General features: G+C 29.9%; 1 protein-coding gene across 1 annotated transcript; it reads left to right on the plus strand.

Annotated features, from left to right (window-relative positions):
- Window positions 1-13,107: 13,107 nt before the first annotated feature.
- Window positions 13,108-15,831, plus strand: LOC147816000 (uncharacterized). Its single transcript, XM_087156688.1, has 2 exons — window positions 13,108-13,357; window positions 14,708-15,831. Exons 1-2 carry the CDS (start codon window positions 13,108-13,110, stop codon window positions 15,829-15,831), a joined length of 1,374 nt encoding a protein of 457 aa, XP_087012814.1.
- Window positions 15,832-27,989: the final 12,158 nt, after the last annotated feature.

Below are 27,989 nucleotides of genomic sequence, written 5' to 3' on the forward strand. Positions count from 1 at the left end.
TTTAAAATCATAATGCGCTAGCCATTATCTAAATACAACAATAATCACTGGGGTACCTCGGGATTGTGACACCCGTGTTTACTCAAAAGTAAACCCCCTGAGAAATTATTTAGTTCATAATTAACTACTTCAGACGGAAAATAATTACTTTTTTACTTATTTAATATTTTTAAAAATTATAATTGGAAACAATTTATAATTAATAGCAGATCAGTATAATAAATTCAAATCAAAGACATATGAGCTCTTTCATGTCTTCCTCTTTTCATAAAAAAAATTATATTTATTATTCAATAATTTAATGAGATCATTAAAACAGTGAAATAATTAAGTTAATAGATAATCACTGAATTCTCCTTTTTAAAATTCTATATCACTCTATTTTTGACTGAAATCAAACATTTTCATCGCTAGAGCTACCGTCAATTAGTAGTTTTCTAGTTTATTTCAATTTTGAAAATAAATTATGCATAGTTTTAAGATATTTTGACAACTTTTAGTCAATTATTAGAGAAGTTATACTTCCCTCGGCAATGTCCCTGGCTATTCTTTACTTTTTTGATATGTATAACCAATACAAATTAGCAGTAATTGCTTCCAGTATTTGCTTTTCCAGCACTTTGATTTCGCCAGTAAAATTCCTAAACACCTGATAATAGCTTCAACATCGAAATTCTCTTAATTTTCTCTTTATGTAAATTCTATAAGCTCAGGTATTATATCGTCATATTATCAAGCAGTCTGGTTGCGTAAAGAAAAACAGTTCTGTTTTTCAGAGCTTATACTAAACTCGGACTGCATGCGTACACTCATTATTTTAAAATCATAATGCGCTAGCCATTATCTAAATACAACAATAATCACTGGGGTACCTCGGGATTGTGACACCCGTGTTTACTCAAAAGTAAACCCCGTGAGAAATTATTTAGTTCATAATTAACTACTTCAGACGGAAAATAATTACTTTTTTACTTATTTAATATTTTTAAAAATTATAATTGGAAACAATTTATAATTAATAGCAGATCAGTATAATAAATTCAAATCAAAGACATATGAGCTCTTTCATGTCTTCCTCTTTTCATAAAAAAAATTATATTTATTATTCAATAATTTAATGAGATCATTAAAACAGTGAAATAATTAAGTTAATAGATAATCACTGAATTCTCCTTTTTAAAATTCTATATCACTCTATTTTTGACTGAAATCAAACATTTTCATCGCTAGAGCTACCGTCAATTAGTAGTTTTCTAGTTTATTTCAATTTTGAAAATAAATTATGCATAGTTTTAAGATATTTTGACAACTTTTAGTCAATTATTAGAGAAGTTATACTTCCCTCGGCAATGTCCCTGGCTATTCTTTACTTTTTTGATATGTATAACCAATACAAATTAGCAGTAATTGCTTCCAGTATTTGCTTTTCCAGCACTTTGATTTCGCCAGTAAAATTCCTAAACACCTGATAATAGCTTCAACATCGAAATTCTCTTAATTTTCTCTTTATGTAAATTCTATAAGCTCAGGTATTATATCGTCATATTATCAAGCAGTCTGGTTGCGTAAAGAAAAACAGTTCTGTTTTTCAGAGCTTATACTAAACTCGGACTGCATGCGTTCACTCATTATTTTAAAATCATAATGCGCTAGCCATTATCTAAATACAGCAATAATCACTGGGGTACCTCGGGATTGTGACACCCGTGTTTACTCAAAAGTAAACCCCCTGAGAAATTATTTAGATCATAATTAACTACTTCAGACGGAAAATAATTACTTTTTTACTTATTTAATATTTTTAAAAATTATAATTGGAAACAATTTATAATTAATAGCAGATCAGTATAATAAATTCAAATCAAAGACATATGAGCTCTTTCATGTCTTCCTCTTTTCATAAAAAAAATTATATTTATTATTCAATAATTTAATGAGATCATTAAAACAGTGAAATAATTAAGTTAATAGATAATCACTGAATTCTCCTTTTTAAAATTCTATATCACGCTATTTTTGACTGAAATCAAACATTTTCATCGCTAGAGCTACCGTCAATTAGTAGTTTTCTAGTTTATTTCAGATTTGAAAATAAATTATGCATAGTTTTAAGATATTTTGACAACTCTTAGTCAATTATTAGAGAAGTTATACTTCCCTCGGCAATGTCCCTGGCTATTCTTTACTTTTTTGATATGTATAACCAATACAAATTAGCAGTAATTGCTTCCAGTATTTGCTTTTCCAGCACTTTGATTTCGCCAGTAAAATTCCTAAACACCTGATAATAGCTTCAACATCGAAATTCTCTTAATTTTCTCTTTATGTAAATTCTATAAGCTCAGGTATTATATCGTCATATTATCAAGCAGTCTGGTTGCGTAAAGAAAAACAGTTCTGGTTTTCAGAGCTTATACTAAACTCGGACTGCATGCGTACACTCATTATTTTAAAATCATAATGCGCTAGCCATTATCTAAATACAACAATAATCACTGGGGTACCTCGGGATTGTGACACCCGTGTTTACTCAAAAGTAAACCCCCTGAGAAATTATTTAGTTCATAATTAACTACTTCAGACGGAAAATAATTACTTTTTTACTTATTTAATATTTTTAAAAATTATAATTGGAAACAATTTATAATTAATAGCAGATCAGTATAATAAATTCAAATCAAAGACATATGAGCTCTTTCATGTCTTCCTCTTTTCATAAAAAAAATTATATTTATTATTAAATAATTTAATGAGATCATTAAAACAGTGAAATAATTAAGTTAATAGATAATCACTGAATACTCCTTTTTAAAATTCTATATCACTCTATTTTTGACTGAAATCAAACATTTTCATCGCTAGAGCTACCGTCAATTAGTAGTTTTCTAGTTTATTTCATTGTAATTTTGAAAAAAAAATTATGCATAGTTTTAAGATATTTTGACAACTTTTAGTCAATTATTAGAGAAGTTATACTTCCCTCGGCAATGTCCCTGGCTATTCTTAACTTTCATGATATGTATAACCAATACAAATTAGCAGTAATTGCTTCCAGTGTTTGCTTTTCCAGCACTTTGATTTCGCCAGTAAAATTCCTAAACACCTGATAATAGCTTCAACATCGAAATTCTCTTAATTTTCTCTTTATGTAAATTCTATAAGCTCAGGTATTATATCGTCATATTATCAAGCAGTCTGGTTGCGTAAAGAAAAACAGTTCTGTTTTTCAGAGCTTATACTAAACTCGGACTGCATGCGTACACTCATTATTTTAAAATCATAATGCGCTAGCCATTATCTAAATACAACAATAATCACTGGGGTACCTCGGGATTGTGACACCCGTGTTTACTCAAAAGTAAACCCCCTGAGAAATTATTTAGTTCATAATTAACTACTTCAGACGGAAAATAATTACTTTTTTACTTATTTAATATTTTTAAAAATTATAATTGGAAACAATTTATAATTAATAGCAGATCAGTATAATAAATTCAAATCAAAGACATATGAGCTCTTTCATGTCTTCCTCTTTTCATAAAAAAAATTATATTTATTATTCAATAATTTAATGAGATCATTAAAACAGTGAAATAATTAAGTTAATAGATAATCACTGAATTCTCCTTTTTAAAATTCTATATCACTCTATTTTTGACTGAAATCAAACATTTTCATCGCTAGAGCTACCGTCAATTAGTAGTTTTCTAGTTTATTTCATTGTAATTTTGAAAATAAATTATGCATAGTTTTAAGATATTTTGACAACTTTTAGTCAATTATTAGAGAAGTTATACTTCCCGCGGCAATGTCCCTGGCTATTCTTTACTTTCATGATATGTATAACCAATACAAATTAGCAGTAATTGCTTCCAGTGTTTGCTTTTCCAGCACTTTGATTTCGCCAGTAAAATTCCTAAACACCTGATAATAGCTTCAACATCGAAATTCTCTTAATTTTCTCTTTATGTAAATTCTATAAGCTCAGGTATTATATCGTCATATTATCAAGCAGTCTGGTTGCGTAAAGAAAAACAGTTCTGTTTTTCAGAGCTTATACTAAACTCGGACTGCATGCGTACACTCATTATTTTAAAATCATAATGCGCTAGCCATTATCTAAATACAACAATAATCACTGGGGTACCTCGGGATTGTGACACCCGTGTTTACTCAAATGTAAACCCCCTGAGAAATTATTTAGTTCATAATTAACTACTTCAGACGGAAAATAATTACTTTTTTACTTATTTAATATTTTTAAAAATTATAATTGGAAACAATTTATAATTAATAGCAGATCAGTATAATAAATTCAAATCAAAGACATATGAGCTCTTTCATGTCTTCCTCTTTTCATAAAAAAAATTATATTTATTATTCAATAATTTAATGAGATCATTAAAACAGTGAAATAATTAAGTTAATAGATAATCACTGAATTCTCCTTTTTAAAATTCTATATCACGCTATTTTTGACTGAAATCAAACATTTTCATCGCTAGAGCTACCGTCAATTAGTAGTTTTCTAGTTTATTTCAATTTTGAAAATAAATTATGCATAGTTTTAAGATATTTTGACACCTTTTAGTCAATTATTAGAGAAGTTATACTTCCCTCGGCAATGTCCCTGGCTATTCTTTACTTTCATGATATGTATAACCAATACATTAGCAGTAATTGCTTCCAGTATTTGCTTTTCCAGCACTTTGATTTCGCCAGTAAAATTCCTAAACACCTGATAATAGCTTCAACATCGAAATTCTCTTAATTTTCTCTTTATGTAAATTCTATAAGCTCAGGTATTATATCGTCATATTATCAAGCAGTCTGGTTGCGTAAAGAAAAACAGTTCTGTTTTTCAGAGCTTATACTAAACTCGGACTGCATGCGTACACTCATTATTTTAAAATCATAATGCGCTAGCCATTATCTAAATACAACAATAATCACTGGGGTACCTCGGGATTGTGACACCCGTGTTTACTCAAAAGTAAACCCCCTGAGAAATTATTTAGTTCATAATTAACTACTTCAGACGGAAAATAATTACTTTTTTATTTATTTAATATTTTTAAAAATTATAATTGGAAACAATTTATAATTAATAGCAGATCAGTATAATAAATTCAAATCAAAGACATATGAGCTCTTTCATGTCTTCCTCTTTTCATAAAAAAAATTATATTTATTATTCAATAATTTAATGAGATCATTAAAACAGTGAAATAATTAAGTTAATAGATAATCACTGAATTCTCCTTTTTAAAATTCTATATCACTCTATTTTTGACTGAAATCAAACATTTTCATCGCTAGAGCTACCGTCAATTAGTAGTTTTCTAGTTTATTTCATTGTAATTTTGAAAATAAATTATGCATAGTTTTAAGATATTTTGACAACTTTTAGTCAATTATTAGAGAAGTTATACTTCCCTCGGCAATGTCCCTGGCTATTCTTTACTTTCATGATATGTATAACCAATACAAATTAGCAGTAATTGCTTCCAGTATTTGCTTTTCCAGCACTTTGATTTCGCCAGTAAAATTCCTAAACACCTGATAATAGCTTCAACATCGAAATTCTCTTAATTTTCTCTTTATGTAAATTCTATAAGCTCAGGTATTATATCGTCATATTATCAAGCAGTCTGGTTGTGTAAAGAAAAACAGTTCTGTTTTTCAGAGCTTATACTAAACTCGGACTGCATGCGTACACTCATTATTTTAAAATCATAATGCGCTAGCCATTATCTAAATACAACAATAATCACTGGGGTACCTCGGGATTCTGACACCCGTGTTTACTCAAAAGTAAACCCCCTGAGAAATTATTTAGTTCATAATTAACTACTTCAGACGGAAAATAATTACTTTTTTACTTATTTAATATTTTTAAAAATTATAATTGGAAACAATTTATAATTAATAGCAGATCAGTATAATAAATTCAAATCAAAGACATATGAGCTCTTTCATGTCTTCCTCTTTTCATAAAAAAAATTATATTTATTATTCAATAATTTAATGAGATCATTAAAACAGTGAAATAATTAAGTTAATAGATAATCACTGAATTCTCCTTTTTAAAATTCTATATCACTCTATTTTTGACTGAAATCAAACATTTTCATCGCTAGAGCTACCGTCAATTAGTAGTTTTCTAGTTTATTTCAATTTTAGAAAATAAATTATGCATAGTTTTAAGATATTTTGACAACTTTTAGTCAATTATTAGAGAAGTTATACTTCCCTCGGCAATGTCCCTGGCTATTCTTTACTTTTTTGATATGTATAACCAATACAAATTAGCAGTAATTGCTTCCAGTATTTGCTTTTCCAGCACTTTGATTTCGCCAGTAAAATTCCTAAACACCTGATAATAGCTTCAACATCGAAATTCTCTTAATTTTCTCTTTATGTAAATTCTATAAGCTCAGGTATTATATCGTCATATTATCAAGCAGTCTGGTTGCGTAAATAAAAACAGTTCTGTTTTTCAGAGCTTATACTAAACTCGGACTGCATGCATACACTCATTATTTTAAAATCATAATGCGCTAGCCATTATCTAAATACAACAATAATCACTGGGGTACCTCGGGATTGTGACACCCGTGTTTACTAAAAAGTAAACCCCCTGAGAAATTATTTAGTTCATAATTAACTACTTCAGACGGAAAATAATTACTTTTTTACTTATTTAATATTTTTAAAAATTATAATTGGAAACAATTTATAATTAATAGCAGATCAGTATAATAAATTCAAATCAAAGACATATGAGTTCTTTCATGTCTTCCTCTTTTCATAAAAAAAATTATATTTATTATTCAATAATTTAATGAGATCATTAAAACAGTGAAATAATTAAGTTAATAGATAATCACTGAATTCTCCTTTTTAAAATTCTATATCACGCTATTTTTGACTGAAATCAAACATTTTCATCGCTAGAGCTACCGTCAATTAGTAGTTTTCTAGTTTATTTCATTGTAATTTTGAAAATAAATTATGCATAGTTTTAAGATATTTTGACAACTTTTAGTCAATTATTAGAGAAGTTATACTTCCCTCGGCAATGTCCCTGGCTATTCTTTACTTTCATGATATGTATAACCAATACAAATTAGCAGTAATTGCTTCCAGTGTTTGCTTTTCCAGCACTTTGATTTCGCCAGTAAAATTCCTAAACACCTGATAATAGCTTCAACATCGAAATTCTCTTAATTTTCTCTTTATGTAAATTCTATAAGCTCAGGTATTATATCGTCATATTATCAAGCAGTCTGGTTGCGTAAAGAAAAACAGTTCTGTTTTTCAGAGCTTATACTAAACTCGGACTGCATGCGTACACTCATTATTTTAAAATCATAATGCGCTAGCCATTATCTAAATACAACAATAATCACTGGGGTACCTCGGGATTGTGACACCCGTGTTTACTCAAAAGTAAACCCCCTGAGAAATTATTTAGTTCATAATTAACTACTTCAGACGGAAAATAATTACTTTTTTATTTATTTAATATTTTTAAAAATTATAATTGGAAACAATTTATAATTAATAGCAGATCAGTATAATAAATTCAAATCAAAGACATATGAGTTCTTTCATGTCTTCCTCTTTTCATAAAAAAAATTATATTTATTATTCAATAATTTAATGAGATCATTAAAACAGTGAAATAATTAAGTTAATAGATAATCACTGAATTCTCCTTTTTAAAATTCTATATCACGCTATTTTTGACTGAAATCAAACATTTTCATCGCTAGAGCTACCGTCAATTAGTAGTTTTCTAGTTTATTTCATTGTAATTTTGAAAATAAATTATGCATAGTTTTAAGATATTTTGACAACTTTTAGTCAATTATTAGAGAAGTTATACTTCCCTCGGCAATGTCCCTGGCTATTCTTTACTTTCATGATATGTATAACCAATACAAATTAGCAGTAATTGCTTCCAGTGTTTGCTTTTCCAGCACTTTGATTTCGCCAGTAAAATTCCTAAACACCTGATAATAGCTTCAACATCGAAATTCTCTTAATTTTCTCTTTATGTAAATTCTATAAGCTCAGGTATTATATCGTCATATTATCAAGCAGTCTGGTTGCGTAAAGAAAAACAGTTCTGTTTTTCAGACCTTATACTAAACTCGGACTGCATGCGTACACTCATTATTTTAAAATCATAATGCGCTAGCCATTATCTAAATACAACAATAATCACTGGGGTACCTCGGGATTGTGACACCCGTGTTTACTCAAAAGTAAACCCCCTGAGAAATTATTTAGTTCATAATTAACTACTTCAGACGGAAAATAATTACTTTTTTATTTATTTAATATTTTTAAAAATTATAATTGGAAACAATTTATAATTAATAGCAGATCAGTATAATAAATTCAAATCAAAGACATATGAGCTCTTTCATGTCTTCCTCTTTTCATAAAAAAAATTATATTTATTATTCAATAATTTAATGAGATCATTAAAACAGTGAAATAATTAAGTTAATAGATAATCACTGAATTCTCCTTTTTAAAATTCTATATCACTCTATTTTTGACTGAAATCAAACATTTTCATCGCTAGAGCTACCGTCAATTAGTAGTTTTCTAGTTTATTTCATTGTAATTTTGAAAAAAAAATATGCATAGTTTTAAGATATTTTGACAACTTTTAGTCAATTATTAGAGAAGTTATACTTCCCTCGGCAATGTCCCTGGCTATTCTTTACTTTCATGATATGTATAACCAATACAAATTAGCAGTAATTGCTTCCAGTATTTGCTTTTCCAGCACTTTGATTTCGCCAGTAAAATTCCTAAACACCTGATAATAGCTTCAACATCGAAATTCTCTTAATTTTCTCTTTATGTAAATTCTATAAGCTCAGGTATTATATCGTCATATTATCAAGCAGTCTGGTTGCGTAAAGAAAAACAGTTCTGTTTTTCAGAGCTTATACTAAACTGGGACTGCATGCGTACACTCATTATTTTAAAATCATAATGCGCTAGCCATTATCTAAATACAACAATAATCACTGGGGTACCTCGGGATTGTGACACCCGTGTTTACTCAAAAGTAAACCCCCTGAGAAATTATTTAGTTCATAATTAACTACTTCAGACGGAAAATAATTACTTTTTTACTTATTTAATATTTTTAAAAATTATAATTGGAAACAATTTATAATTAATAGCAGATCAGTATAATAAATTCAAATCAAAGACATATGAGCTCTTTCATGTCTTTCTCTTTTCATAAAAAAAATTATATTTATTATTCAATAATTTAATGAGATCATTAAAACAGTGAAATAATTAAGTTAATAGATAATCACTGAATTCTCCTTTTTAAAATTCTATATCACTCTATTTTTGACTGAAATCAAACATTTTCATCGCTAGAGCTACCGTCAATTAGTAGTTTTCTAGTTTATTTCATTGTAATTTTGAAAATAAATTATGCATAGTTTTAAGATATTTTGACAACTTTTAGTCAATTATTAGAGAAGTTATACTTCCCTCGGCAATGTCCCTGGCTATTCTTTACTTTCATGATATGTATAACCAATACAAATTAGCAGTAATTGCTTCCAGTATTTGCTTTTCCAGCACTTTGATTTCGCCAGTAAAATTCCTAAACACCTGATAATAGCTTCAACATCGAAATTCTCTTAATTTTCTCTTTATGTAAATTCTATAAGCTCAGGTATTATATCGTCATATTATCAAGCAGTCTGGTTGCGTAAAGAAAAACAGTTCTGTTTTTCAGAGCTTATACTAAACTCGGACTGCATGCGTACACTCATTATTTTAAAATCATAATGCGCTAGCCATTATCTAAATACAACAATAATCACTGGGGTACCTCGGGATTGTGACACCCGTGTTTACTCAAAAGTAAACCCCCTGAGAAATTATTTACTTCATAATTAACTACTTCAGACGGAAAATAATTACTTTTTTGCTTATTTAATATTTTTAAAAATTATAATTGGAAACAATTTATAATTAATAGCAGATCAGTATAATAAATTCAAATCAAAGACATATGAGCTCTTTCATGTCTTCCTCTTTTCATAAAAAAAATTATATTTATTATTCAATAATTTAATGAGATCATTAAGACAGTGAAATAATTAAGTTAATAGATAATCACTGAATTCTCCTTTTTAAAATTCTATATCACTCTATTTTTGACTGAAATCAAACATTTTCATCGCTAGAGCTACCGTCAATTAGTAGTTTTCTAGTTTATTTCAATTTTGAAAATAAATTATGCATAGTTTTAAGATATTTTGACAACTTTTAGTCAATTATTAGAGAAGTTATACTTCCCTCGGCAATGTCCCTGGCTATTCTTTACTTTTTTGATATGTATAACCAATACAAATTAGCAGTAATTGCTTCCAGTATTTGCTTTTCCAGCACTTTGATTTCGCCAGTAAAATTCCTAAACACCTGATAATAGCTTCAACATCGAAATTCTCTTAATTTTCTCTTGATGTAAATTCTATAAGCTCAGGTATTATATCGTCATATTATCAAGCAGTCTGGTTGCGTAAAGAAAAACAGTTCTGTTTTTCAGAGCTTATACTAAACTCGGACTGCATGCATACACTCATTATTTTAAAATCATAATGCGCTAGCCATTATCTAAATACAACAATAATCACTGGGGTACCTCGGGATTGTGACACCCGTGTTTACTAAAAAGTAAACCCCCTGAGAAATTATTTAGTTCATAATTAACTACTTCAGACGGAAAATAATTACTTTTTTACTTATTTAATATTTTTAAAAATTATAATTGGAAACAATTTATAATTAATAGCAGATCAGTATAATAAATTCAAATCAAAGACATATGAGTTCTTTCATGTCTTCCTCTTTTCATAAAAAAATTATATTTATTATTCAATAATTTAATGAGATCATTAAAACAGTGAAATAATTAAGTTAATAGATAATCACTGAATTCTACTTTTTAAAATTCTATATCACGCTATTTTTGACTGAAATCAAACATTTTCATCGCTAGAGCTACCGTCAATTAGTAGTTTTCTAGTTTATTTCATTGTAATTTTGAAAATAAATTATGCATAGTTTTAAGATATTTTGACAACTTTTAGTCAATTATTAGAGAAGTTATACTTCCCTCGGCAATGTCCCTGGCTATTCTTTACTTTCATGATATGTATAACCAATACAAATTAGCAGTAATTGCTTCCAGTGTTTGCTTTTCCAGCACTTTGATTTCGCCAGTAAAATTCCTAAACACCTGATAATAGCTTCAACATCGAAATTCTCTTAATTTTCTCTTTATGTAAATTCTATAAGCTCAGGTATTATATCGTCATATTATCAAGCAGTCTGGTTGCGTAAAGAAAAACAGTTCTGTTTTTCAGAGCTTATACTAAACTCGGACTGCATGCGTACACTCATTATTTTAAAATCATAATGCGCTAGCCATTATCTAAATACAACAATAATCACTGGGGTACCTCGGGATTGTGACACCCGTGTTTACTCAAAAGTAAACCCCCTGAGAAATTATTTAGTTCATAATTAACTACTTCAGACGGAAAATAATTACTTTTTTACTTATTTAATATTTTTAAAAATTATAATTGGAAACAATTTATAATTAATAGCAGATCAGTATAATAAATTCAAATCAAAGACATATGAGCTCTTTCATGTCTTCCTCTTTTCATAAAAAAAATTATATTTATTATTCAATAATTTAATGAGATCATTAAAACAGTGAAATAATTAAGTTAATAGATAATCACTGAATTCTCCTTTTTAAAATTCTATATCACGCTATTTTTGACTGAAATCAAACATTTTCATTGCTAGAGCTACCGTCAATTAGTAGTTTTCTAGTTTATTTCAATTTTGAAAATAAATTATGCATAGTTTTAAGATATTTTGACACCTTTTAGTCAATTATTAGAGAAGTTATACTTCCCTCGGCAATGTCCCTGGCTATTCTTTACTTTCATGATATGTATAACCAATACAAATTAGCAGTAATTGCTTCCAGTATTTGCTTTTCCAGCACTAAGATTTCGCCAGTAAAATTCCTAAACACCTGATAATAGCTTCAACATCGAAATTCTCTTAATTTTCTCTTTATGTAAATTCTATAAGCTCAGGTATTATATCGTCATATTATCAAGCAGTCTGGTTGCGTAAAGAAAAACAGTTCTGTTTTTCAGAGCTTATACTAAACTCGGACTGCATGCGTACACTCATTATTTTAAAATCATAATGCGCTAGCCATTATCTAAATACAACAATAATCACTGGGGTACCTCGGGATTGTGACACCCGTGTTTACTCAAAAGTAAACCCCCTGAGAAATTATTTAGTTCATAATTAACTACTTCAGACGTAAAATAATTACTTTTTTACTTATTTAATATTTTTAAAAATTATAATTGGAAACAATTTATAATTAATAGCAGATCAGTATAATAAATTCAAATCAAAGACATATGAGCTCTTTCATGTCTTCCTCTTTTCATAAAAAAATTATATTTATTATTCAATAATTTAATGAGATCATTAAAACAGTGAAATAATTAAGTTAATAGATAATCACTGAATTCTCCTTTTTAAAATTCTATATCACGCTATTTTTGACTGAAATCAAACATTTTCATCGCTAGAGCTACCGTCAATTAGTAGTTTTCTAGTTTATTTCATTGTAATTTTGAAAATAAATTATGCATAGTTTTAAGATATTTTGTCACCTTTTAGTCAATTATTAGAGAAGTTATACTTCCCTCGGCAATGTCCCTGGCTATTCTTTACTTTCATGATATGTATAACCAATACAAATTAGCACTATTTTGATTCCAGTATTTGCTTTCCCAGCACTTTGATTTCGCCAGTAAAATTCCATTTCCTCTTATAATAGCTTCTACATCAAAATTGGTCTCTCATATGACGCCGAAATTCTCATGCGAATCAGCGACTTGTTACTACACCAAAAATTATTACGAATTACTCCAAAAGTTATTTACGAAACTATTACTATTGCGAACTTTTACTTTTGCTAGCTTTGATGTCCACGAAAGAAAAATGGCGACGAAAGAAGGACAAGTGCAGCAATTGAAGCGTAAACGAAAAACTATTCGAAGTAACATAACTCGTTTCTCTACTGAGATTCACAACATGACAGAAGTTACTTCGAATGAAGATATGGAATTTGCGATAAATCGTTTAACAACTATCTTAAATGAAATGAAAACGGTTGATAATGAAATCCATGTTCTTTTCACGGATGACGATTACGAAAATGTTATTACCCAATGTGAAACTTATACAGAAAGTGCTCAGCCTCGCAATTTTTATAGCCCGAAGAATCATCCAAAATTAATTATCGCCGACTATTAACATCAGCTACAATCTTTATTTGTGCCCTGATAATTCGATTAATTCGGTTACTAATCCATCACTTGCTGGTCAGATAACAACGGTTAGACAACGTACACAGTGAAACTGCCGACGATTAAGTCAGAACCATTTTGCGGTGAAATTGAAAATTGGTAAAGTTTTAGGGAACAATTCCAGTCTTTAGTTAACACCAATCCAAACCTTTCAACTATTGATAAACATGTGCTCCTAAGAGATTATTTGTAAGACGAACCAAGACTTTTAGTTGATGGTATCAGTATTGTTGCTGTCTCATATGAAACCACTAAAAAGCTACTAATGAATAGATATGGGGACAAAAATAGAATTATCCAAGAACATTTGGAAAATCTAACACCCGTACGGCAACTGACCTAAATGAAACCTACATTGAATGTAATAGAAGATTGGAGGCCTTACGCGCACTTGGTGAGGACATTGGAAGCTACGGTCGTGTATTAGCTCTAAAATTTCTACAAGCGTTTCCAGACGACACTTGTAGACAGGTCATTGGGCTCAGAAATGCAAAACCATAACTGACTATGACACTCACATACAAAAGTTAAAAGGCTCTAACCGTTGTTTCTTATGTACTAATAGAGGACACAGAATGGCAAATTGTCCTCGTAAAGACACTGCTAGCTGTAGAAAATGCAAGAAGAAAAACCACGTATCCATTTGTTCATCTGCACTGAACACTGCAATCCGAAATAGCTAAGTTCATCACATTAACATACCTAAGTCTAGCTTTACCCATTTACAAACTGCACGCGTGCATGTTACTGGCCCCACGGGTCTTACGTAGTTAACCCGATGCATTTTGGATGGAGGTAACCAAACAAGCTTCGTCAATGCAAACCTCATTCACAAACTGAAACTTACAATTGTAAGCACTGAGAAACTAAACGTACATGTTTTTGAATCTCCCAGTACTTCACGAAACATGCGATGATGTGTGCAACTTTCACTTTCAAGTTTGTGGAACAAAAACACTGTTTCTGTAGCAGCTTTCGAAAGTTCCAACAGATATACCCCACACCCTGCTGCCCCTGCGGACGTTGTTCGATTTACTCGAAGCCGAAAACTAACACTTACAGACCCTCCAGGAAACGACAACTTACCCATCAAATTGCTCATTGGTGGCGATTATTATTGCCATGTGGTCACTACGGAACCTCCGATTAAAGTTACAGAATCTCTTGCCATAGTACCCTCTATTTTTGGATGAATCCTTAATGGGTCGCGAACATCAAACATGATTCATCAGTTCATCATGTTTCTGTTCAAATTTTTGGTGATTGTTTGGACGACGAAGTGCGTTGCTTGTGCGAGTTGGATTGTATTGGTATCAAAGACACTCAAATACGGAACAAGACTGTTCGAGAGAATGAAATTACGAGAGAATTTCACGAAACCTACCAAACTGAGGGAAATCGTAGAGTTTTATCTCTGCCTAGGAAGCATACAACATCAATTTTGTCTACCAACATAGCTACTACCGAAAAACGTTTGAAGTTTCTCCAGAAACGACTTGCATACAATGATGCTATGAAGAAAGAATACGATAGTTGCATGCTAAAGTACATTGTGCAAGGACACGTTGAAGTTTACGAGCTAGAACCTTCGAATTTAAACGCTGTATTTCACCTACCCCATCATGCCTTCAAAAAAGTGAAACTTAACGAGACCAAATGGAGGATTGTGTTCGATATCTCATCACATGATCCAGGAATGCCCTCACTGAATGATACTTTAGAAATCGGTCCAAATCTTTTACCTGAGACAATTGGTTGTCTACTCAGACTGCGAATGCACAAATTTGCAATCACAGGTGACGGAAAAAAGGCCTTTCTACAACTAAGCCTACACGAAAGAGATAGAGATTCCATAAGATTTTTCTGGTACAGACTATCACAGGACAAAACTAACCCAGCTTTCACGGACAAAATAATTACTTACAGATTTACTCGTCTACCTTTTGGACTAGCATGCAGTCCCTTTTTGTTATGTGCAGCAACACGCGAAGTAGCTTCTAAGCACATACATGAATTCCCGATTGCTGCTCCAATGATCGATAAGCATCTTTACATGGACGATACTGTTGCTAGTGTTGAAACAGAATTTGAAATCACCACACTACATAAAGAAGTCAAAGAACTGATGCAATTGATTGAAATTCCAATTGAAAAATGGGTTACAAACTCCACAATGCTTCAGAGCCAATTACGAGATCAAGATGAAGGATTCAAAACAACTGTTAAAGTTTTAGGCATAGAGTGGAATACAGAAACTGACACCCTAGGAAATACTTTCAAAACCTGTCTCTGCGCTGTTCAAGACAAACCACTAACAAAGAGATTTCTGTACTTTTTCAGTGACGAGATTAAATAAAAATGTCTTTTTATTTTTTAAATTTTTTGTAAAACGGAGACAATCTTTGCTTAGTCGAATTCATATCGCTTGCATTTTCTTCTTTACTGAGCATTTCTTCTCTGTGGAATGCTTCGAATATGTAAGGGTTTCGGGGTGAAAGAAAAAAGTCTGACTAAAGCTGAAATACTCCTTGGTGTTATGCCTTTTACAGTGTTCCTCCATAACTTTCAATCTATTTCTCCCCATCCTGTTTTATTTTGTGTAAGGTTCCACCTCTTGAGAATTCCAATCCTATCTAGTGTTTCTCAGTAGCGTCCTTGCTGTCCTTGTTAAACAATCTCTGTACTTATTCCTTCCAGTTGGTTTAGTAATCAGTTAGCTCCCATAGGATTTTAACTTCCTGATTTGTCACAAAATCAATTGTATTATCAGATACCAATTACTGTTCTTTTTAAATAGAAAAAAAAATTACAAAGTTTGCTGGAAATTTGCTATAAATTATAAATTATATATAATTGTGTATTTACATTTTTTTACTAACTTTACATTGCAATACAGAATTTACAATACAGAATAAATTTAACAAATGTGCACATTTTAGTTACTGATTCAATTATATTTAATTTACTCTTCATAACGTACATGCCTTTAACTGTGGTTTATTGTATAATTTACTCAAATTATTCATTTCAATAAAAACTATTTAATAGAAAAATCCTATTTTAAGTTCTTTTGAACTTTTTTGGTAAAGATTGCTCTTTTCTCAGACCAACAACTAAAGGATAAGCTGTCTCAGTAGTTGCAGCACTCTTGAAATGCTGAAAGGCTTAAGCAAGCATTCAAACTCACATAATGACGACACTTATTAATAATTTAAGTTCTTTAGATAATTATGCTTTATAGTACCTGGTATTCATCGATTCCTTCGGATAAAAAAGCAGTGTTTGTTGTTCATTTAATTGTCTGGAATACATTAATTGTTAAAACTTAGGGGATATTCTTCACACAATTAAAAAGTTTATTAAAACATACTTTAAAACTAATTAAATAAATAATTTACTATTATATATCACTCATAGTTATTCCTACCGTCATTTAGCTCCTCTGATCTCTGTTGATTAGCATGTGAATGCACTGGATATTCCAAACTATCGCCATTCTTCCTTTTCCATGCATGGTTTCCGAACCACAGATGATGGCATCCAGTAGGAAAACGCACCAAGTCACAGTGAGCTTGTATTGCACAGGAGTAGTTCGAGGAACACAATCAACCTAGGTCGCCCATCTTACAGCCGCCTAATTTCTATCCGGTGAATATGTATGGGATGAGCTTGAAAGATGCAGTGCCAATGAATTTTGATGAACATCCCATTCACAATGCATGGTCTTAGACGGTACAAAAAATGATTCAACATTTCGAGAAGCCCATACCAAAATCAATCGTACTGAATAAAAGCTAAAAGAAGAATAAACGGAATGGGTGATCCTAGTATTTTGGTTGCCCAGTGCATAGTTCTCAATAAACTCATTTCCCGGTATTTTTTACATAAAGTTATATTTTATTAGATATTTTAGGAATTTGGTTGCATTAAAGGCTGTTTTTACGGCTACATGTTTCATGTATGATCTTCTCTTCTGCTTATTTTCTACTACAATTTCTATTCTTCTTAATCCCCCAAAACATTAAATGTTTTTTTTCCAAAACATAGACGACTTTTCCTTTAATTAAAAAAGTAGTTACATGGGTTGCCATGAATTGGATATGCGTAGGAACAACGCGCAATTACTGGTTTTTTGATAAGATGAGATTTCATTTGTTTTAGTTTCTGATGTAATTTACAGATTTTCATTTATCAATTGTAAAATTAATTTCATGTATTGTAAAATATTACTGTTTTTTTAAAGTTGCCCAGAAACTGAAAATTCTATGTGCAGTATTATTTTTTGGAATTAATTGGAATAGCCTAATCAATCTTTAAGTCACTTTGATGATCGCGAAGGATTTTCTTTCTTTATCGCAACTTTTTGAATACTACTATAATCAAATTATGTTGCAAGTAAATAAGACAAAATTTATTTTAAAATAATAAAATTAAAAGAGTTTCAAGCCGCAAGCAGTATGGTAAAAAAGCTTTTAAAATGTCTACAAGCTATTTTATGGAGAAAAAAATTATTAGCAGATGCAAAATGGGATTATTTGTCCTAACTTTAATACGAATTTACTTCGAAATAATTTTTTGTGACGTATGTATAATATTCATCAAAAGCGATTTGAAAAATACATTTAATAATCTTCGCACATAGTTTAAAAATAATTTTTTATTTATTAATATAACAAAATTATAAACCTTGGAAAAAAGATAACTATTCTTCCATTAGGTACTTTTGTAAAAAAACTAATACATAGTTAAAAGTTATTGGTGTTTTCTTAAAACATCCTAACGAATGCTACAGTGGTGTGTAAAATATTAATTCTATAAAATCTTACAACGAAAACTTAGAAAAATGTTACTAATATCAATATTTCAAACATAGACTTTTTCAAAGTACTTACCTAGAGCTTGTTTCCTTAAATCCAATGCATATAACTGCTTTTTAACGCCTGTGGCCTTGTCTCTTTCAACACTAAATATTTCCAAAATTTTTGAGGATGTGTTCTGCAAGTTAGGGCATTATCAGACTAGACTGATGCTTTTAAATCTTATCCTGTGTTTTATGTCACCCACCCCTTGAAAATAACCTCCCGAAGACAAACCGATGAGCTTTTACTTCTTATTCTGTGTTAAACCTTCCATCCCATGAACATAGATACTTCCACCTGATCAAAGGGACTCTGTAAGCATGGAATTCCTTGTTTCCAACCTACCAAAAGTCAGTTTAGGAATTTGGTTGCATTTTATCCCGTATTCCCTGTTTTTCAGTTGTCTTGTCTCTTTCAAAGCTAAATATTTCCAAAATGTGGACCTTTCAGCAAATTAAGGTACTATGAGACTAAGCCTCATGCTTTTACATCTTATTCTGTACTTTATGCCCCCCCCCCATCAGGTGAACATAAATATATCCGACTGTTGAATGAGACTGCCTAAACATGTGACTGCTTGCTTACTCCCTATCACTAAGGCAGTTTAGGAGTGCAGTTGCATTTATCCCATTTTTCATGTTCAGTTCCATTACCATACATTTTTATTGTTTCATATTTTATATCCATTGAGTTTGAATGATTCCAACGTTATATGCTGAGATGGTTTAGGATTTTGGTTGCCCTTTTTCATATTATGTGTTGAAACATTTAGCATGTATGGAAAAAATACGAACACTTAAATTGTAAGAATAAAAATACGAGTAATTCAAATTGTATAAAAAAATTGCTTAAAACAGAACGTGGAATAAAATACAACCAGAATCCAAAAACAGAAGGAAAAAAATAATAGAAAGAAGGAAACTTTCATAATCAAAGAACAAAAATACGAAACATTCAAAATGTAAAGTAAAACAAAACAAATCAACTAAGAATATAGAATAAAATGCAACCAAAGTCCTAAATTATTTAATTGGAAAGGGAAAGCATTCATACACAAGGGATAGAAATAGGAAAGCATTCATACACAAAGGATAGAAATAGGAAAGCATTCATACACAAGGGAGAGAAATAGGAAATATTTAGAGCGCATGGAAAAAAAATACGAAACATTTAGAACGTATGGAAAAAATACGAAACATTCAAAATATACGGAAAAAATACGAAACCTTCAAAATGTATGGAAAAAAAACAAAACCTTCAAAATGTATGGAAAAAAACGAAACATTCAAAATGCATGGAGAAAAATACGAAAAATTCAAAATGTATGGAAGAAATACGAAACCTTCAAAATGTATGGATGAAATACGAAACCTTCAAAATGTATGGAAAAAACACGAAACATTGAAAATGTATGGAAGAAATACGAAACCTTCAAAATGTATGGAAGAAATACGGAACCTTCAAAATGTATGGAAGAAATACGGAACCTTCAAAATGTATGGAAGAAATACGAAACCTTCAAATTGTATGGAAAAAATACGAAACCTTCAAAATGTATGAAAAAAATACGAAACCTTCAAAATGTATGAAAAAAATACGAAACCTTCAAAATGCATGAAAAAAATACGAAACCTTCAGAATGTATGGAAGAAATACGAAACCTTCAAAATGTATGGAAGAAATACGAAACCTTCAGAATGTATGGAAGAAATACGAAACCTTCAAAATGTATGGAAGAAATACGAAACTTTCAAAATGTATGGAAGAAATACGAAACCTTCAAAATGTATGGAAAAAATACGAAACATTCAAAATGTATAGAGAAAAAAATACGAAAAAATTGAAAATGTATGAAAAAAAAACGAAACATTGAAAACGTATGGAAAAAAACGAAACAATCAAAATGTAAGGAAAAACATTAAACACAGAATATGAAATAAAATACAACCAAAATCTTTAACGATCTTAGTTAACACTCATACATAAGGGATAGAAAATACGAAATGTATAAAATGTATGGGAAAAATACTCATCACATAAAATGAGGAAAATGCACCCTAAATCCAAAATAATCTCAGTAGAAAGGTGGAAACATCAAAAATAGTAGGAAAAATATGAGACATGCCTCAGTGGAAGAGTAGAAACATTTATACCCAAGAAATAGAAGCACGAAACAATCAAAATGTTAGAGAAAAAATAAAGCACTAAGAAAGGTGGAATATGATGCACAGAACAACCAAAATTCTAAACTATATCTTTGGAAACAATGATACAGATATGATAAAAAGTTCGAAACATCCCAAAATATATGAAACATCAATCAAAATAGTTAATGGGGTAAAATACAACCACAATCCGGAACTGTTTCGGTGGAAACATTCATATCCAAATTAAAGATAATACGAAACCTTCAAAATACATGGAAAAGCACTCAACACATAATATGGAAAAGGGCAACCAAAATCCTAAACCATCTCAGCAGAACGGTTGAAACATTTAAACTCAATGATATTAAATACGAAAAAATCAAAATGTATGGTAGTGAAATTAAGCATGAAGAAGCATGAATAAATGCAACTGCACTCCTAAACTGTCTTAGTGATAGAGAGTAAGCAAGCAGTCACATGTTCAAGCAGTCTCATTCAACAGTCGGATATATTTATGTTCAACTGGTGGGGGGGGGCATAAAGTACAGAATAAGATGTAAAAGCATGAGGCTTAGTCTCATAGTACCTTAACTTGCCGAAAGGTCCAAATTTTGGAAATATTTAGCTTTGAAAGAGACAAGACAGCTGAAAAAAAAAACACAGGGAATACGGGATAAAATGCAACCAAACTCCTAAACTGACTTTTGGTAGGTTGGAAACAAGGAATTCCATGCTTACAGAGTCCCTTTGATCAGGTGGAAGTATCTATGTTCATGGGATGGGAGGTTCAACACCGAATAAGAAGTAAAAGCTCATCGGTTAGTCTTCGGGAGGTTATTTTCAAGGAGTGGGTGACAAAACACAGAATACGATTTCAAAAGCATAAGGTTTAATCTGATAATGTCTTAACTTGCATGACATATCCTCAAAATTTTTGGAAATATTTAGTGTTGAGAGACAAGACAACAAGCTCTAAAAAGCAGTCATGTGCATTGAATCGAAGGAAACAAGCTGACCATCATAAGTATTTTGAAAAAGTTCATGATAATATGGAAAAGTCTATGGGATGGGTGGTTTAAAACACAGAATAAGAAGTAAAAGCTTAACGGTAAGTTTTCGAAAAACTGATCCTCCTAATTTTAAAAATATTTTACACTGAGCGAGACAAGGCAAAAGCAAGAATTTAAAATCAGTTACATGCAATAAAGGGGGAAACCACTGAATTTGGTTCGCATAGTGTAAAAGTTGCATGATTGAGAAATGGATATTACATTTTTCTAATTTTGCAATGTAAGATTTTTTAGTATTTGTGAAGTTAAGAAAGCTTTCAACAACTGTCTTACTATTTTAGTTATCTATTCGAAATTTATTCAGTTAAGCAAAGTTATTCTTGTTTACTTCGTTACTTTAGCAAAATATTATAGTGAAACTAATGAAAATAGAGTTTCACTTAATTGCCTTCCTTAATAATTTTAAACAAGTAAAAAAACTACTTCCTAATGATTAGAAAATCAGAAAGTAATAATATTAATAAATAATTTTGAAAAAGAGAGTTTTACTAGCCTTTAGCAGTTTTTGCTCCGGTTTCTCTTTAGGGAGTAATTTTTTTTTCTTTTCATAAGCATCGAAAATTTTAAATACTCATTTGAAAAGTCAGATTAAATTTTTAAATCTACTCTGTATCTCATACAAAAGCTGTATACAAAATGTATTTTAGATTTAAATATATTTTTCTTTTTAAAATGTGTGACTGATAAAACGAACAATTGCCATAATTTTATGCATGGTACTTTTTTTTCTATCTAATGTATTCCCAATTTGTCTCACAACAATCAATTAATATTAAAGTCGATTCAATGTTATTACAGGCTGAATTGAACCAGCATAAAAATGTTTATTCTAATCAAAAAGCAATTTGAATGAGTTTTTTCTATTTAATTAGTCTTTAATTTTAGCATTAAGTTAATTGGTATGCTATTTTATTGATGGGTTGAGAATATATGAAATATTTAGGTCATGGTTAGCTGTCTATTGATATAGTGGCAATTTTTGTTTAATAAAGCTAAACATTTAAACAAGTTATGAACATTTTGCCTTTTTGTTAAGTAATAATTTTGAATTTACTTCATTATTTGAGATAGGAAAAGATGATTGGAAATTTCAAATACTCGGCAGTTGGTATCAGAATTTCATATTAAATTTGCCTTCAATGCAAACAAGAAATGAAACAGGTCTGCACAAAAAAGTTTTTTTTTTATTTTTTAGCCAACAAACACTTTTTTGCTATATATATAAAAAAAATTAAAATAACTAATACGATTAAAGTATTTCCTATAAAAGAAAACTGCAAAACTCATCTCATCAAAAAAATATTAAAAGTATGTTATTCCTTGGCATGTTCCCAATGGCTTTCCCGCTACACCCCTTCTATCCCCTGAGACTGATGCAGACATCCGTCACAAAATTAAAAAAATCCTAAACAGTGTTTTATAAATTTTTTTCCAAATAATTTACTGTTAAAAATACTTACGCATTTTTAAAAGATTTATACTTGATATTTGGGAAACGCAATTGGAAATTGGGGAAAAGCAACAACATTAATAACTATTGAAGTTAATGTACATAATTGTGAACTGAAGACAAATTCGGGTTAAGAATATCCTTCAGTAAAAAATTATTTAAAAAAACATCCCTTTCCCAAAATAGGCACTCTAAAATAACAGAAAGATCTAAAATTGTTTGTGGCAAAAAACTTTAAAGTAATTATAAAATTTTTGAAAAATGCCCAATCTCAATAAAAAGCTATGACAATTCGCGCGTCTTAAATCCCTCCGTGAGTTACCATGATTAACTACAAAGAATTAGAACAATTACGAAAAATGTGGGTATGAGAAAATGATTTTAAACTAAGCATGGACCAAAATACCATTCTGCGTCTTCTTTTAAACTATGGCAATTCAAATTGGCATGGGAATAATATTGAATAATTGCTTGTTTCATTACTAGAACAGGCACCATGAATGGAATGTTTAGTCATCAGGATTCTAAGGTACTGTGTCTTCCAAGTGCATCACAAACATGTTCAACTGGATTGGGATCAGGTGACTGGAGAAGGAGAGATTTGAGAAGATTGACGATCCCTCGTACTCTTCAAACCTATCATGTACAACACCAGCACTAGGGCATGGTGTGTCTTCTTGTTGGAGGTCATCGACCGTAATAGGAGAAAACATGCACAAAGTAGGAAGAAACAGTTTAGTAACAATAGGTTGGAATGGTTTTGCATTCATATGTTGATCAACATGGATCAGACAAGCCAAATTACAGCAGGAACATCTAGAACCTATTACTTGAACACAAAATTCAGTCTCAAATTCTAATTCCTACAGTTTCATAGATCTGGAAATTTTTCCTCCACGCAAGTTTGTAAACTTTTGTAGTTCATGGATTCAAAAATTGCAAAAGATAATAGTCTAGACTTCGAACAGGGGATAGTTTTTGAAGATGATCTTAGCTCAAAATTAGTTCAACCAAGGTCCTAAAAAATATATATAGATAGAGAGCAATATCGGGATTTCTTTTAAGATGATCGAAATAAGTTCCACAAATAAACAGATCCTACTAGACAAATCTATGCAAGCTGAGTTAGGGGTATAAAGTTTACCTGTTTTAGAAAATTCGTAGGGCCTTTGCCTACTAGCGTTTTTTTTTTAAAACAGGCGATTCTTATAATTCAGTTCTTGTGCCAGATGCCCTTTCTAATTCAAATATCAATTTTCATTTGTTGAAAAAAATCACGGTACCTTCTTTAATATTTCATTTCTGTCTCTTAATTGTTTTCCCTTTAACTCCTCTCAACAAATTGAGATAAATTTGCCAGCAAATTATGTTCATTTTGTTTGTTCATTTTGTTTATATGCTAAAATTTGAACTAAAATGTGTGCATGAACTTATTAATTTTGGTCTAGTAACATTAGATTAGTATGTAGCCATTTAAAAGATAGTTATTAACAAACTGTTTCACAATTACGTTAACTTCCTACTAGATTAATATTTCTTTAAAAATTCAAGAACAGATAATTGGTATCAAATAATAAAAGAAATGGACAAAAGTAACAAACTTGTTCAGACTGCATCACAAATAATGGAAAACACTGAAAAAAGAAAAGAATTTTAGTTATAATAAAAGAAGTTCGAGAAATAAATTTTAAAGTAATTAAGAAATTATATTCATCAAGTTTATTTAAACATTTCTTGGGAAGATGAGAGCTCTCAAATTAAATAATAAAAGAATACAAGAATTTTTTCCTCAGCACAAAACTACAATTTTTTCATAACTGTTTATTATTCTATCTGGACGCAATCCACAGGACCGTGAAATGACTAAAAAAATGTGAAACACTTCTTTTTAATTCTCAGCCAGTGGCCAGTTATTTATATTTATAGTTTTTAAATACTACCATTCTAGTTTTAACAAAAACCAAACTTACAGGAAACCTTCATAAAAAGTAATACATTTTTGTAATTTGGTTACGATCATGATTACGAGCCATAGAGTGAAACAAAACAAGGTTTCCATTACTTCAAGTCTAATATTAATCTCTTAATAGTAATCAGTTTCATGAGAAAAACGTTTCGTTCGTTGTTTTAAACCGATTCTTTTAAATCTTTTTCTCAATAATTTTTAAAAAGAAAAGATTTAAGAATTTACAAAGCATTTTAATATGTGAACCCTATTTTTCGAATCTTTTTCGAGCAAAAAAAGTAGTTTATTTAGATTGAGATTATCATTTCTATATCTGATGTTTCATTAAATAATAGTGTTCAAAAATCACATAAATTGATTACTCTTTCCAATATTTTTAAATTTATTCAAACATTAACTTTTAAAAACCTTAGACTTATGCCATTTTCAAAAAAATAATGACGCATGCAATCATTAGGCATTTACAAGGCAGATTTGTTAGACACTCACCGTATTAGGTGCGCCAACATTGCTCCCATGGTAAGGACATATAGCACAGAGAAGGAAAAAGCATCCATGCCTTGCCCAGAATTCAAACTCAGAACCTTTCCGATGCAAAGCCTTGATCCTTACGCAGTCCGGTCGGCACAGCTACTATTGTTGTTATATGCTCACCTCATGCTTAAGAAGCAATCTGAGAAGCTTCCGAGTTTAAGTCTTAATACGTAATCATAATTTATGTTTTTAACTATCATTTTCTTAGTTTAATTAAATATGTTGATTTTTATTAATTCTACATTTATTTTTTAAAGATTTCACCTAATTCTTATAAACTGATGCAGGTCTTTTTATGACAAGGTGAGTTTGGCATTTCAGTAACTTAAAGATGCTCTGGAGTTAAAATAATTTAATGGTAGTAAAATCTAAGGAGAATTAAATGGATTTTTATCGATTAAGCTAATATTTTGGAGCATTTTTTTTAAATATTTTGTCAATCACTAAAATACATATTATGGAACTAAATATATTTTCAAAGCTACTATTGGTGAAATATAATCTTTAAGGAATATATTAGGTTCATTAATACTTAAAATCCTTATCCCGTAACTAAAATCAATGAAATATATTTTAATGAATGAAAAACATTTCATTTTTTGAAGTTCAACTAAAACTATATTTTATGGATTAAATTTAAATAAAGGAAAGCTTTTGTTAAAAAAAAATAAAAAAAAAATTATTTTTATAAGGTTTTATCATTCTGGAAGAAAAGAGTAAAATTTTAATTTACTTGAAAAACTAGCAAATACTTCTAAGAATCGATATTAATAAAATGATTTCAATAATAAAATATTTTGTCTAATTATGTGTGTTGCATACATACTTAAGATACGAAAATGAAGAATTTAAAACACAAACAAAAAAATTTATTGCGGCAATTTAAGTATTAAATCTGGTTTATAATTAATTATAAATAGTTAAAATTCTATATTGTGATACTATGGCATTAACAAGTCATTATTAATGATTACGGATAAACTTCGGCAATAAATAGACAACAGCTATTAATAATGAGTTTTTAATAATAACTAGTTAATATGATAAATTCTCAGAAATTATTCACTTTAACCAACTTATTTATCATTTCAGGTTGAATTTGTACAGAAGCTTTTCTCAATTAAAATATACGTGTTTTTAAGAAAATTAATCATAAATATATGTCAAAATTCCGCACATAGAATATTAGGTTAAAAAATGCAAGCTTGGCATGCTTTTATTTGGGCAAACAGTTCTTTCTTGATGCCATAAATTGACAAGAGGATTCCGTCTGGGGTTAGAAGTACATGCTAGTTTGTATTTATTCCAGCCACAATAAGGATCCATAACAGACAGACATTCTCTGTAATTTTCTTTTTTTTTGGAAAAACAGAACATACATTAACTATGTAAATGGGTGGTTGTTAACTGACACAAAAAAAATCACAACATCAAATACACTGAACATCACATTAGTACACTGAATGACTATTATATTATACATAACAATAATTAGATTTAAAAAAATTTACCTTTTACTACGTAATTTTTCACATCTATGTGTAATTTTCCTTGAAACAGTTTCTTCAGTTCCAATATACAAACTCTAAAATAAATATTAAATTTTAATATGGTATAAAAACTTAAGATTGCAATAATTCAAAAATATGATGTTTTTACTTGATTGCTTACAGTGTCTAAGATGTTTCAAAACTTTAATATTATTATTACTGCCTTATGGAAATACTTTAATTTTCTCAATTAAGCAGGTCTCTTTAGTGTAAGGGATAACCACATATCTCCAAATAATTCCTTCCACTGATGCTACGGGAACACTGACTAATTATTTTGCAGGCACCGTGTCTATCACAATATGATTGAACCTAAAATAAAAGATAATAATCTATTAAATTATTATGTATTTATGAATTTCATATATATATATATATATATATATATATATATATATACATATGCATATACATATATAATAATAAGAATAATAATAATTCTTATATGGCTCATATTTATGATCTCACATACTTGGACATTTAATTATCATACTTGCCTACTCTTACGCTCTTTAAAAATGCATTTTCTTAGCTGTAGTGGAACTCCAATTGAAGTGATATTGAGAGAAGTTCAATTATTTGACTAACACAGTGACACGAAGGCCAGACGTAAGTATCTTTAAACTATTAAAACGTAGCTCTTCTCAAAATCAATGTAAGTTGTTAAAGCAGGACTCATCTACGAACATACAAGTATTTTTTTATATTACAACAGACCTAATTTGGAGCAGAAGACCAAATTTTGAGTTTACCAATGTTCACCGCCATAGCCTCGTTATTTCGAAACCAATGTAGAGAAATTTCATCTTCATGGAGGACTTTTCGAAGGAACGCATTTGCATTACATTGAGAGAATAACTACGGAAATGGACAGCAAGGGGACGTCTACCAATGAGGATATTTTAAGTCAGTACTGCGGTCAGCGCAAGCCGGGAGTG

This window comes from Parasteatoda tepidariorum, chromosome 2 (genome assembly GCF_982258835.1).
Source record: "Parasteatoda tepidariorum strain Cologne lab strain chromosome 2, Ptep-v5.0, whole genome shotgun sequence".
NCBI classification, from domain to species: Eukaryota; Metazoa; Arthropoda; class Arachnida; order Araneae; family Theridiidae; genus Parasteatoda; species Parasteatoda tepidariorum.

Excerpts from the sequence above, each read along its gene's own strand:
- LOC147816000 (XM_087156688.1), top strand. The coding sequence starts at position 13,108 with ATGGCGACGAAAGAAGGACAAGTGCAGCAATTGAAGCGTAAACGAAAA. Across the intron at positions 13,358-14,707 it reads ATGTGAAACTTATACAGAAA|TTCATCATGTTTCTGTTCAA; the intron begins GTGCTCAGCCTC and ends ATGATTCATCAG.